This window comes from Pteropus vampyrus, unplaced genomic scaffold (assembly GCF_000151845.1).
Source record: "Pteropus vampyrus isolate Shadow unplaced genomic scaffold, Pvam_2.0 Scaffold87, whole genome shotgun sequence".
Taxonomy (NCBI): Eukaryota; Metazoa; Chordata; class Mammalia; order Chiroptera; family Pteropodidae; genus Pteropus; species Pteropus vampyrus.
Genome location: NW_011888868.1, coordinates 3,342,939 through 3,358,455, shown reverse-complemented (window position 1 = coordinate 3,358,455; position 15,517 = coordinate 3,342,939). Strand labels below are relative to the sequence as shown.

The following is a 15,517-nucleotide window of genomic DNA, read 5'->3' as shown; positions in this document are numbered from 1 at the left end:
TATATGTTTACTATGTTGAGGGGTACCCAGAATAATGAGATTTTAAACCTTTATCAATGTACCATTTAAGATAGGGGATAATGAGACATAAAACATTAGAATGAGGAGAGGCCCAGGGGATGATGGGCCATGTGAACCACGTTAAGGAAATTAAACTGTGGGGGATAAGGAGCCACAAAACGGTTTTCGCAGGGTGGTTACACAGCCAGTTTAATGTTTTAGACTAATAATTATGAATATATGTTTCAGGAATCAGCCTAATTAGCATCCCATGAAAATATGTTAAAAATGAAAATAATCCATGTCCCACACAAACCTCTTGAATCAGAAACTCTGGGAGAGGGGCTTAAGAACCTGCTTTTGAAAATCCTCCGAGTGACTCTAAAGTAGCTTAATATTTGAGAACCACTATTTTACGGTAGTTATTCCATAGGTTAGACTCAAGGGTAGGCAGAAGGAGGAAAGAAAAGGTTGTTAGACAAATGGTTGAAAACTCTGTTAGAAGATAATACCAGTCACTAGTGGGATACAGAATAGAAGAGTGGAGGTGGTGATAAATAACTGAAAATTTAAGATCTAACTTATTTTTTACTCATTCACTACCATGAGCTATAAGAAAAATTTTCTCTTTTGATCCTAACCCTAGTTTAGAATACTGTTGATAACATATGCTATTCATTAACATCAAAAGAGGATTTGTCACTCTTTGACTCAGAATGGAAGATACCCAGTAGATTTGTTTGAGTTGCTGAACACTAGAAATCTATGAATATCAATCATTCTCATTTGTTAACTTTGTTTAACCCATTTCCTGTTTAGAAAAAAAAGTGCTGTTCGCTGCCAGCATTCATTTAATTATACATAAAGACTCTTTGAGGCTGAAGCAAATCCGCCTGGTTTTCAATGTGAAAATAAAATATAAAAACTGTCCTTGGAGTTGTTTCTAAACAGAATTTGTCTCTAATCCTAATGTAACAGAAATGTACATGATGATCAGTATTTAATATTTTTTTTTATATGGGAAATTTCAAAGCATGGAACAACATAAAACAGAACATCACATTCTGCACAAAAATGTTGTGTTTCTCTCCGGATCTTCTTGCCATCCTCGTTGTGCGAGCAGCAAACTGCCGTGACCAGTTTGATTCTGTTTCCCTGATGTTGGTAGTACGCTCCTGGGAAATGTCTTCCAGACAGGCGAAGTGGTGTGACATCATCAGAGCACAGACTAACTCAAAGACATTGCTGCCCTGGCTTGTGATGCATTTCCAGCATTCTTTCAATCAACATCAGTTGAATTTTACATGATTGATCATGTGCTCAGGACTGTTCTTGATCAGAATGTAGGAGTTCAGCACTGTAATGCTTAGAAGGTGGCGAAAGAATTTCTTATACCGAAACTTGTGCCTTTTGCTCTCAGTTGGATAAAAAGTGATCATACAATCAGCCGAGTCTACTGTTCCCATATTCTTGTGATAATCCACAATGACATATGGCTTCTTAGTTTTCTTTCCATTTCTGTTGTCTACTTCAATCACAGTATCATTGTGGAATATGACAACATTGTCACACCTTTTTGTCACGTCATTTCAGTATTATAAGTTCACTACAGAATCTGGCTACAGTTGTCCCCTTTGCAATCCTTTTTTTCAGATCATTTGGCCTCTGTTTTCTGTTCAAATGAGCTGTCCCAACTGCATCAGTCCTGTTTTGATGTAATTCTCTGAAAAGCATGGGAGATGTATGGCAAACTTTGAGGGTAAGGTTAGGATTGTAATCTTCCAGTTATCTTAGGGTAAATGCTGCCATCTCAAGAGCTGCCAGCAAGTATTCTAGGGGCAAACAGAAAATAGGTTAAATGGTTAAAAACCACCACCACCACCACCACCACCACCACCACAACAACAACAACAAAAACAAAAACAAAAACAAAAAATAAAAAATACACACAATAATGTTATTATCTTACAGCAAAGAGATATCTTTTATAAACATGAAGACAATAAAAATCATCAAATCATTTAAGTCTCACGGTTTCCCCGAATACCACTAACAGCATAAGAAATGGTTCTAAAGTTCACCTAGTTGCCTAATTTAACATTTATTTTTAAGCTTACATCTACCTGTTTGTGGTTTCATGTGTAGAGAAACTGTATGGGATCACAGCTGAGTGGCATTAAAGTGAATGTCAACAGTTAGGGAAAGAAATTTGATGAAGTCACTCATTTTATAAAGGTGAAACAGATTTTTTTCAGGAAATGCCCGAACTTTTTGGTACCTCATAAAAAGTATTTCCTGGGGGATGGGGGGCGGGGGGGGATATGTCATGAAATGTTTCTATGAAGCAACCTCTGTTTCAAAGAATTCAAGTCCCTTTCAGAGTATGCAGTCAACTTACCCCATTGTTCATAGAAAAAAGACAGATTGACCGTAATAGTGAATTTAGATGTTGGTTCTATTGTAATGCAAGACATATGTGTAAGAGAAGTCTTCAGAATAACCAAAACTCTCCAATTTTTGAAGAATCACCTTAAAGGTCAAGTAGAAGGAGAAGAACACAGGAGACAGGAGTTTTGTGTTTCTAATCATTTTACTACTAAGTAGTTGTATAAATCTGGAAAATGAAAACACTTACTTTCCATTACTCAGAAGCAATATTATCACCCTTCTTGGAAGGAATAGAGTTAAATATCACATCTAAATTTAAGGTTTATTTCATAACAATATAATTCATTATTCAGAATCTAGGTTATCAATTTGATATCTGCCATGGGACCATATATGCACAGATGAGACCTTGATACCACCAGCTAGAAGGATGACTGAATTCAGGTTCCCAGGTTCCACTGACCCATTGTCAGAACATATACTGCTGTTCTAGAGTTATACCCTATCACATCAGGGTTAATTATATTATGTAAATCTATCTATCTATCTATCTATCTATCTATCTATCTATCTATCTATCACCTATCATCTATCTATCTATCTATACACACATATATATATATAATTTACTGTTTTAGTTATTGGGGAGGTAGTAGTAGGTTTTAATCATCTAATAAGACACCCGAGGCTGGCGAAGTTTGGGCTAAATTAATGTAATCATCAGTAAAATATTTTAAAGTTAGCCAGGTTCCACTTGTATATCCTTAGGCCCGAGGCAAGAGTGCAAATGAAGTTTCACGTACCATAAGTCTGAAAAGTTAAAAATAAGCTAACAAACTTGAATAAAATATTCTTCTTTCTACTTTTCCAAATATACCTTGACAACCATATCTCACGTGTTCCATCCCTACCCACACTATAAATAGCTGTCCCCGGTCATTCCTTAGTCCCGTGGGTCCCTGGTCCACCCTCAGGAGGACAGATAGGGAAGAGAACAGTTCAGGGCCTCAGAGCAGTTTCAGAGCTATTCAGGTAGAAAGGTCTGGAGTACTGTGTAGGAAGATCATGATTTAGAAAGGTGGTGCCAGCTTCCTATAGTCTTTGGCTTGCAAATACCTCACCATCCCCGCTATGAGGAAGCATGTGACTGGATGATGGCCAGAATGGGGCCCATTATGGTATCAGTTTTTAGCAGGAGCCCCTTTTACCTGAAAGTATAATGAATACTGAAATTAGGGTTTCCAACGAGCTCATTGCTTGAGTATTAATATATATATGATTTAACCCATTATTTAAATAACCTGAGGTAAAAATATTTTAAATTCATTCAAACGAATAAGCAAATATACATGTATATTTATATAAATATATGTTGAACCAATTAGACTGTGTCAGCACCTGATTTCCGTGAGTCTGTAAAAAAGGTACCAATTTAGCAACAGAACCATGCTAGTAATTGACCAGATTTGGGCCAAGAACAATACTAACAGTAATAAAAATGATGGTCTGAATATAGCCCATGGTGTAAAACCTGCCAGTAGCTTAAGAACATAGGGTTGCTTTGGCAGAGAAATAAAGAGGAGCTGATTTATGCTGTTGAGAAAATATTGGTGGTTTCTACTGCTATAATTATACATCACCTCTCTTTTTCTTCCCCTCAAGGAAATGCAGAAAACTTACCAAATGATATGTCTCACTGTTTGTCCAAGACTAAGGGGATTCTGGAGATGTGAGACTTTCAGCTTTAAAAATGGGAAAGTTTCAGGTAAACTAGACATTGTTTACCTTAGCCTGGGGCCTGATTTACTGAGAGATTTACTTTATGAAACCAGAACTTGAAGACAGTAGTGGCAAGGCAGTTTGTATAATGGGTAGGAGATGGGGCTCTAGACTGAAGATCTTAAAGTTCCAACTCTACCTTTTGGCTGAATGGCCTTGGCCAGCTGCTAAATCTCTGTATGCCATCACGTTTTTTATTTGTTTGTTTTTATTTTGTTTGTATGTTTTAGCTTTAAATTGGAGAAAATAATATCCAACTTAAAAGTTAGAGAAAAAATTGTGAAATTAAGGTCTAAGCAGAATGTTCAATGTATAAAACTAATCAGTAAATGCCACTGTTATTACTAAAATAAAACCTTTTGAGAGAGAGAGTGTTGAAGCAAAATATAATCGAAGTGTAAGGGGCAAGAGCTGGGCTTGGGCTGGAAGCCAATACTAGGGCAGATAGGGCAGGTGTGGACCTGAAGATTAGATGAGAAGCATGTGCACAAACACACTCGCTATTAACAAAAGGGGCTGTTGAAATCAAGGCTTCCTTGCATGTACCTAAGACATTACATGGGAAGCATGGTCATTGATAAGCACTTGATATCAACGAGAAATGTTGCTGAGATCAAGGTTGCTTTTTAAATCATTTTAATTCATGCTAATATTTAAAAATCAAGAGATTTCACAAGAACATTGGGATTTCTGGCCTCATTTGAAATGGCAGAAATTAATCAACCTTTGACAGCATTCCTCCAGAAGAGCCATGAACTCTCTATTTGGCTCAACAGACACTAAGTCAGTGCAAGTTTTGAAGGTTTTAAGTAGTTTTAAAGAAGAGTCTTTTGGATCCTTTTCACATATCTGTTCCATTACAAAGAGGACTATCAAAGCAAAAGTGAGACAGATATTGACAAATGAGAAATTTCAGAAGTGTAAGGAATGCAAGTCAGACAGAGAAAGGAATCTTCAGAACAGAAAGAGTCCCAAATTTAAACAAGGACAGAGAAAAAGCCAATAAGGAGGATGAACTCATTGCCATGAAGTAACATCAAAGATTGAAAGAGACAAGCAAATGCTAGAGAAAAGAGGGGGATGAGATCAAAGAAAGAGAGTGTAGCAAGTTCTGTGACCTCATGCATTTAACATCAAAGCAGGCTTTCTCAAGGCTTTCATCCAGTTGGAGCCCACCTGTGACACCAGTGAACCCAACAGGTTACTGTTACTGACTAGACTATGTTACTTGAGACACTGAGACTGAGAGTAAACTTTACAATGTGAAGTCTGTTTTTTCTCCTTTGACCACTAACACCAGTGAAAGTCACCATGCAATTTACCAAGAGCAAACGAATGAGGAAAATAAGAGCTAAATGGACAAAAAGAAGGACAATAAGGGAAAAACCGTGTTAGAAGAAAATTGTTAATGTTAGTGTTCTTTGATGAAATTCAACAAATATTTGTTGAGTCTGTTATGTTTAAATTATACCTCTTGATTAAATATTCAAAAATTAATATGGTTTTGTCTTCATTGGTTCCCCTGGATATCAGCCCTATCCTTAGTTTCTTTCTAAAATTCACCTCATTAACATAAACCCAGTTGTGGTGTAAAGGGGCTTGTTATGAATAACAATACACTCATTTAAACTTTATGGCTTTAAAACATTGTCAAGAACTGAGGACAAGAGACCAAATGTTATAACAAAAGATGTTCCCACTGCTCTCATCACTCAGAAAATTTCAAGAGTTTTGGGAGATTTTATCTAGGTACCAAGGACATTCGGACAATCAAAATATATTTCCCATAAATCACATGTATTTGCCTTAGCGATGAGACCCACATTTCTAGAAGAAAGAAATGGTGTGTGATTTACTCTTAATTCCATCACAGGGTCTTGTATCCTGCCTCACAGAAAGTAGCGGCTCAACAATTACTTAGTGAATTGGATTTCTACCAAAAAAATTAGAACTGACTTTTGCAATTGTTTCTGGGAGTTGATAATAGAATAAAAAGTAAAGAGTTTTGATTAATATTAACTGAAAAAATCTCTTGGTAATATAAGAAATTTTGGTTAGAAGCCTATGGCAAATTTAAGCCATCAATCAATAGATAAGCCCATAATCGAATGGCAGCTGGTTTTCTAGCTCTGTGATCTGTGTACTGAAGGCCTTTGGACAACTTCATACGGATGATACAGGCTGAAATATAATCTGTATTCAATATTATTAATACCTGCTCCATGATGATATATGCCAGGATCTGAATAGAAAGGCAAAAGTCATCACCAGCATCCTAGACAATGAAATTATTGAATGGAGAAGTTCACAGAATATAATCAGGTTTGGCTTAATAACAAAGATTAATCTAAGGCACTAATTAAAGGTTAAAGAATATACATGTGTAATTCTAAATACAATAGTGATATGTGAGGCAATAAAAATAAAAGTTTATACAACACAATTAAAGTAACTGAAAAAGAACTCCCATAATTTTAAAATAGAAATTTAGGAAATCAAACAAGCACAAAAGATTGATGACTGAATAAGAAGATGCATAATGACTTGGACCTGAGAAGCTAATCCTGCTCCTTGAAGAGGAAGTAATACAGAATTTTATGTTCAATTGTGTAATTACTAGCTTTCCTAAATTTGAAAAAAAAAAAAAAAAAGCATTGAAAATAGAGAATGATCCCTCTCTCTCTTTTTTTTCTTTCTCTCTCAATACAAATATGATGCTAAAAATGACCAATTACCAGTTCTTTACGCATTTACTGAGAGCCTTGGTTCACTCATATTTTCCCACCATGCTCTCACAGGTTGGTGAGGAGGGGGTCCTCAGTAGCCTACCTCATACTATGCTGAAGTAACCAAGACATTCTAAAGCAACATTCACACACTTTTATGTTGCCACTTCCTTTAGCTATTGCTAATCTGTCTTCCTTCCAGCAAAGTTTTTTTCTGGGGCCAGTATGAACTTAAGGCATCTCTATTAGGCTTACAACCATCACTGTTATTAAAATTAGAGGATAAAGAACTCTCTGTGTTTTCCAAAATCTCTGTGACCTCTATCCACATTCACCCAAATCTTATCAGGTTTCAATCTCCCAGAGGGAACCAAAGAGCAGGTCCACACTGCTATCTAGCTCTACTCTTGTCTTCACCAAACTTCTCCAAACATCCTCTACCCAAACTAGAAAGATGTTTTGTTCTCCTTAATGTGATGGAAAATTGCAATTTGGTAATATACAGTATCTTTTGTACTACTTGACTTCTTTAAAAAACTCCCTACCCGAAGTCTTTCAAACACTGCTTTTGCTATTTGAGTTTATTTCTTCCCTTTTTTAAAAAATATTGCCCTGTGACAAATATTTTTATAAATCGCGACTGAATAAAGTGGAGTGTTAAAAGTATTTTTTATAAATTGAGGAAGCTGGCCAACATAAAAATGAGAAGAATCAAATTATTATTATATATTTAAAATCATAAAAATGAGTACAAATTTACATTCACAAAAATATGCACACAGATGTTTATAGCAGCCTTATTTATAGCTGCCCAATTTGGAAGCAACGAAGATGTCCTTCGGTAGGTGAATGAATAAGTAAACTGTGGTACATCCACACAATGAAAAATTATATAGCACTAAAAAGAAATGAGCTATCAAGCCATGAAAAGACATGGCTTAAAAAACTTAAATTCATATTAGTAAGTGACAGAATCTAATACAAAATGGTAATATACTATATGATTACAACTGTGTGGCATTCTGTAAAAGACAAAACTATGGATACTGTAAAAAGATCAATGGTTGCCAGGGATGGGGTCAGCAGGGAGGGATGAATTACCAGAACACAGAGGATTTTTAGTGCAATGAAACTATTCTATATGATATAATAATGGTGGATACATAGCATTATACTTTTATTCAAATCCATAGAATGTACAACACCAAGAGTGAAATATGATGTGAACTATGGACTTTGTGTGATTATAACATGTCAATGTAGCTTCACCAATTGTAACAAATGTGCCACTCCAGTGAGGAATATCAATAATGAGGAAAGCTATGCATGTGTGAGGACAGAGGGTCTATAGGGAACCTTTGTGTCATCCTCTCAATTTTGCTATGAACCTAAAACTGCTCTAAAAGATAGTTTTAAATCATACATAAAATTAACAAATATTTAATTATAATTTTACATTACACATTTGATTTATGCAATTTACAAAACAGAAATTGATCTTTTTAATATCAATGAATCAAATTGAAAATATTTGAATACTAGAATAAATCAATGAGGAAGATCTTGTGAGTTATCAAAGAAATATTTTACAAATATTTGTGAATTAATGATTTTTGTTGTTTTACCTTTGCAGAGTATATCTCAAAATTTTGAGTTTTTCTTAAATAGAATTAAAGATAAAACTTCTTTAGTTTATCTCTGAGACAAATAATCTTAAGTTGATATAAATATCTGAAAAAAGAAGAAAACAAAATCTTAAACTTTTTACTACTTAAAATATGGCACATGTAAATGGAATACACGTGTGGGTCAAAGAATCTATTAACTTATGATCTATTAATATAATTCAACTAAGCAGTAGATTAAACATAAAATACCCCGTGTTCTTTCACATGGATTTTTGAAAAGCCAATAGATAAAACTGAGGATTAATTTCTCATTTCAAACAAACAAATAAATAAGCAAATAAGTGTAAAGTGGCAATAGATACCTCTTTAATGTGATGTAGAATCAAAATCAGAATTATATGTTCTTAGAAAATATATTAAAAGTACTATCTTTTTTTAAAAAGTTGTATATCATGATATTTATTTAATACTGTTTAAAAAGTTTTGCTAAGTTTTAGAAAGTTTTGACCAGATTAATGAAATAAGAAAAAAAAAGTATAAAAGATCAATATAGAAAAGAGTGAAGTGTTTTAAATATGTCAGATGATAATTCCCTTAAAAGTACAATAAAATTACCTAAAAGTGTATTATTTAATATAAAAGTACCTGGATAGAGAAAACAACAGGATGGGTAATTATTTTATATGATAAAATGTTTAATCGATTAAAATAATTAATTTACAATGAAAATTTTTTGAAGCATGAAATTCTCAGGAATTAATTCAATGATGAATATGTGACCTAGGGAAATAAAATGTTAACCTTAGATAAATGGCTTTACAGAAAATATTTTGAAAATAGGAAAAGACACTGGATCGTTGTGTAAGAAGATGAAATATTTCACAAATATTCATTCTTCTCTAAGTAAATTTGTTAATGGAAATAAGAAATTCTCAATCAAAATTTCAGCAGGCTCTTTTAAATACAATTATTCCAAAATAAACTTTAAAACAAAATAAGCAATAATATCAAATAATGCTCTTAATAGAGTAAAACAATGGTAAATAAAAGTGGGCAGCAGTAATAATAATAATTATTATATATGACAATGTATAAATAAATATTTTTTTAATTAGCGTGGAATTTACAGGAAAAAAAATAGACATCAGGCAGTAGGCTTTGGTATATCAGTTAGCAATTCATCTATAAAGACATCTTGGTTGGGGAAACACATCCTCCTGAAACATACCCATACTTTGATATAGTTTAAGTATATGCTGAAGGTGACATTTCAAAGCAGTGAAGAAAAACTGGCTTCCTCACCAAATAGTATAGAGAGAAACATGATTTACAGAAACTGTTGCTTTTTTTTAGTTTATATGTATAATAGCAAGAATATTCATAAGAGATCTGGTTTGTTTAAAATAATCTTTTCATTGCAAAAGTCATTTGTAATAATTTTCAATGAAAAGAAAAGTGGTAAAGAAAAATAATATCTCATATCCTTTCCAGAGACAAACACCATTAATGGTTTCAGAGTACTTCCTCCAAGTCACATTGTAAACACAACTCTTACTGTCTACATCTTACTTTATACCCATTATAACTGTTGCATATTTTAGGAAACATTACTTTCATTTCCCATTTTATCACAAATGCTTAGTACCTCTATTGACAACTAAGTAAGATTCCGTTGTATTGATTCTTGATTATTTTATTTAAAAGAACTGAGCTATTTATATATTTTTTTTTATTTATCATCTTTATAAAATATAATCTGGGAAAAACTGTGCATATAGGCTTTTTTGGGGGGGGTATAGTGCAGGCTTCTACTCTAGTCTCTCTGTAGCCGAAAGTAGGTATACTTTATTGTTTTTTTGGCTTTAATTTGGCCATATTCTCTCAGAGGTTTGCATCAAAGATAAATATAAAGATGTTGATGTTTTTTATTTACCTCTCCTCTAAATTACTGTTTTATTTAGTATTAAAAAGGTTCAGAAAGGAAGTGAATAACGTTGTAAACTCTTAAAAGACAATCGATTATAGTTATTTTTATGTGGGCTAATCAGTATCCTTTTAAATGTGCAATCGAATGGCATCTATAATTAGTTGAGCCACTTGGCTCATGTATATAATTGAATCTACTGAAATTTACTTGCTTACATTCTGTTCGTTTCTTCAGAGCGAATAAGGTTTTTGTTTGTTTGTTTTTTGTCCCCCCCCCCCCGCCACTCCTCTTAAAGCTTAGTTTTGGAGGAATTCCAGTACCAGGAAAACCTGGGACATTTTTAAAGAAAAACTTTCACGGATGTATGGAAAACCTTTACTACAATGGAATAAACATAATTGACCTGGCTAAAAGACGAAAGCATCAGATTTATATTGTGGTAAGTCGACATCTTTACAGCTTGATGGTTTCTTACTTTACCCATCCCACCCCTGGTACCTCTTCATAATATGTTTATACTATACTTTTGGAGGTCCTATCAGCCTCTCAGATGAATTGGAAAGTGAGAAGAAGCACAGGGTCTGGGTCAGTGTGAATTGCATTAAAGGTACCTAGAGAAGCCCATATTCCGGGCTGTGAATTGTGAGGCAGCTGTGGGTAAGGTTCGCAGTCTGCACTGTGCTGACAAGACTCTATTACCTCTGGGAAATGTAACAAGAGAATCACAGATTATATTAAATTCTATAGCATGGGAATTTTGAATTTGTATTCTTGTCGTTGACATTTAAAATAGGGCATTTTGATTAAGAGGTTAAATGTTTGACGTTTTTGAGATTTCCTGTGCAGCATTTATCATGCTGGCAAATTAAATATTTTTTAATTAATTAATATTTGTCTCCCCCAATAGACCATGTGTTTCATAAAGGACATGACTGTGTTTTAATTTTTCACTAGTGCATTTACATTACCTAGCAGACTGCCTTGCACATAATTGATGCTCAATAATGCTGTTGATATATCTAACTATAATTGTCTATTTTTCCTTCTAGTTCTATCAGTTTTTGCTTTCTATATTTTACAGCTCTATTGTTTGATATATAATCAGTGAAGTTTGTTATGTCTTCCCCATGGATTGGCTATTTTATCAACATATAATGTTCTCTGTCTATGATAACTTTCCTCTGAAATTTACTTCAGCTGAAATTAAGATAACCATTTTTGCTTTCTTTTGATTAATGCTTGCATGATATATCTTTTTTTCATTCTTTTTCCTTTAACCTTTCTATATCATTATATTTGAAGGGAGTTTCTTATAGACAATAAATAGTATAGTTATTTTAAAAAATTCAGTATGTCAATTTCTGTCTTTTAATTTATTGTATTCATCATTTACATTTAAATTTAAAGTTATCAATGTGTTAGGGCTCAAATGCATGTGTGGTGTTTATTTTTCTGTTTTCTGTTTTTCATTATTCTTTTTTTTCTCCACATTCTTGTATTTTTTTTAATGATTTGTAAATTTCTATGATGATATATCTAGTGTTTGAATGTGCACAGCTTTAGTCAGTGGTTTATTTAGGTATTATGTTACATACACACGACATCACAGTTTAGTGGTATTTTGCCAATTTTAGTGAAGTATAGAAACTGTACCTCTTTTATGTTCCTTTAAATTTTTCTGTTTATTATATAATTATCTTAATTATTATTCCTCTCCATGTATTTATAATTATATTAGTGTTTTTCTTGCAATTATCAAATGTAATTTAGTAAACACAAGAGAAGGAAAGTATATTGTATCTACTCATACTTTCATTTATTGTTCTTTTCTCTTCTTTCCTTCCTAATTTTCTTACATACCTTCTTGCATTATTTCCTTTATGTTTAAAGAACTTCTTATAGTCGTTCTTTTTAGGTGTGTATCGGTGACAAATTCTCTTATTTTTCCTTCATCTTATAATGTCTTGATAACTCTTTATTCTTGAAAGATATGTCCCCTGAACATAAGATTCTGGATTGGCAGTTTTCCTTCAGCACTTGAAAAATGTTGGGCCATGTTTTCCGGCCTCAGTGGTTTCTAGTGACAAATCCACTGCTACTTAAAAATATTTCCCATATAGATAAAATGTTATTTCTCTCACTGCTTTTAAGATCTTATCTTTGTCTTTAGTATTCAGACATTTAACTATATGGTTTGCATTTCCTTGTGTTTATCCTGTTTGGCTTTCAATTAGTTTCTTGAATGTGTGTGCTTATTTCTTTCACCAAAATTGAGGATTCAGCCATGTAATTGAGCATTTTTTAGACCTTCACTCTTTCTCATTTTCTTTCTGAATTCCACAGATATGAATACTAGATATTTTATTATAATTCTATAGATCCCTGATCCACTTTTTTTTCTGCTTTGTCTATTTTGCCTGTTTTTTTTTTTTTTTAAATTGGGTACTTTCTATTTTAGTTTCAAGTACATTAATTTTTTTCTTTTTTCCTTCATTCTGTTACTATATCCAGTCATTCTTTTTTAAGTCTGATATTGTATTTTTCAGTTCAAAAAAATTATTTGGTTCTTCTTTACATCTTCTATTTCTTTGCTTTAACTTTGTTTTTTATTGAGACTTTCTGTTTTCTTGTCTCAGATGTATAATTATTCCTTGAAGGTGTTTTGTTATAATGGATACTTAAAAATATCTGTCCGTTTATTCTAATATCTGTTTCATCTCAGTGTTGGCATTCATTGATTGCCCCTTTTTATTCAACTTGAGATCTTCCTGTTCCTTAGTATAAGAGGACTTTTTTTTTGTTTATTGTAACCTGGACATTTTAGATATCATGTTATAATGAATCTTATTTAAACCTTGTGTTTTATCTGTCTTGTTCTGACATTATTCCAATAGGGAAAAAGGAATATTTGCCTCAATATTGCTAGGTGGGGGTAGAATCCAGGTTTCTCATTCAGCTTCCATTGGTACCCAAGGGTAGAGAGCTTCTCATTACTATTAGAACTAGGTATTAGGCTTCCCACTAGTTCTTCATAATTCCTCCCTTGCTGGGATAGGGAAGAAGGCCTCATTCCTGTTCCCCATGTCACCTCCACTGACATCAGAATGTTTGTGTGGTGGTACCCTCATTATCTATGGACTGCAATAAAAGTTCTGACTCTCCACTAAGTCATCTCTGACGCTGTACCTTCAGAATATGCGTGGGGTTCTTCATTAATATTGAGTAGGGGTAGAAATTGAGGCTCTACTAGACATGTGGTTACCATTGATACTATAGGGAGTGGCTTCTTAATTTCTGACAAGAATTAAAGTCGAGAATCCCTACTTAGTCTTCTCTGCCACCATCCTGACTAAGGGAGTCTAGGCATCTAGTTATAGCGTTGCTGGATAGCAGTGGGACCATAGTTTTTTCTACTAATGCTTTGCTGACATAGAGCAGTTATTGTCTAAAGGTGTTCTGACTTACTAAGCTGCCCCTTTCCTGGTCTTCCGGATAGAGACTGCAAGATTCTAATGGGGAATTTCTTCTTTGTCTGCATCATTTGATCTCTGAGTTTCTGGCTTCTTCAGCAACAAATCCAGGATATATAAAGCAAAAAGAAAATCTAGGGAACTCACCACTGTTATTCCATAGATCTCAAAATCCTTATATATACTCACTTTCTTCTCTCCATCATTCAGAATCTTCTTAGATTTGTTTTATACATAATGTCCAGGGTTTTTTAGTTGTACTTAGTGGTAGAAATAAGGAAACCCACACTACATCATCTCCCCAGAAGCAGAAGTCCCTTAAACTGACATTCTCTTACAACCCTGACAAGAGTAGCTCCTGCCCTCCTTCACCCTCTCCACCTCCCATCAATGACAAACAAAACCTGATTCTCTTTGCAATCTGGTCATTGGATTAACTGGACAATCTATAGAATTTAAATGACTTTGATGTTCATATTCCCCTGAAATGTGTAAGCTATAATGGCTATTTTATATTTTATAAATATTTTAACACCTTTTTAAAGTGGCTTTTGGATTCCAAGTTGTTAGGCAGGCTTGCTTGAGGGAAATCAGACTTGGGTTAAAGGTTTTCATAATTTTAAAAGTTGTATGCTGTCTGATTCTTAGTTCTGAAGAGTGACAGTGGTGCTAAGAAGGGGTTAGTCCACAGACTCTGGTTCTAGGACATCTAGTGACATTACTTACCAATTCCTTGGCTCATGACAATTAACCTATCCATGCGTGCTTAGTTAGCTCATTTCCTGATTAAACTAAGGGCTAGCTTGCTGCTGACATTTTTCTTGAGTCTAAGTCAGGAAATTTGAGCCATGTAAAGTATACCCATGCCCATCTATTCTCCAATGTTATTTTCAAGAAATATTTTATAATATACCAGTTTAATTGAGTTTAATCTGCTGACATGATGGGATCATACACTATTAGGAATTTAGCTTAGATTAATGTTATGACCATCAACACATCTGAAAATCAGAGCAGCATGACCTGCTATTGTGCTAAGAGATGACATAGCAAGTTGAAAAAGAAGGAGCTTAGTAAACATCACTCACTTCCATTGTTCATAAACAGAAAGTGTAGAAGCCTAAGCATTAGCTATAAATAAGATTCTTATGGTAACATTCACAAAGGAAGTGTCCATACATATTATGTGTTAGAAAATATCTTTAATAATGAGATATATTAGATAAGTCACTGAGTACACAGAGCAGAAAAGGAGAAATAAAGGAGAACAAGAAGAAAAAAACATGAATTTCTAAATATTGGCAGCCTTCATTACCTCCTTTTCTGAGAGAATCATTGAGTAAAACTGTAATAAATGTTACGTTGATTTTAAACTACTACAGCACTTAGCAAGTTTCCTAAAACTTTGCTAGCATACTTTATCCCTCGGAGTGTAATTGGTGGTAATGTAGATATGAAGCATGAAAAATTCATTTAGCACTAATGTATTTGGAAAAAAATCTCAAGAAAACTGTTCTACTTTGCAGGTAAAAAAAATTTTAGTTTTAACCTTTACAATTTAAAGAGAAAAAAACATTATTTTTCTTTCAACTTGCTTTC

The 15,517-nt window shown here is 33.6% G+C and overlaps 1 protein-coding gene across 1 annotated transcript in view; it reads left to right on the top strand.

Moving 5' to 3' along the window:
• CNTNAP5 (contactin associated protein like 5) overlaps window positions 1-15,517 on the top strand; it is a 587,467-nt gene that overhangs the window by 215,682 nt on the left and 356,268 nt on the right. The window contains exon 7 of the mRNA XM_023532684.1: window positions 10,744-10,884. Within this exon, the coding sequence (XP_023388452.1) occupies window positions 10,744-10,884 (141 nt within the window). The remainder of the gene's footprint in view (window positions 1-10,743; window positions 10,885-15,517) is intronic.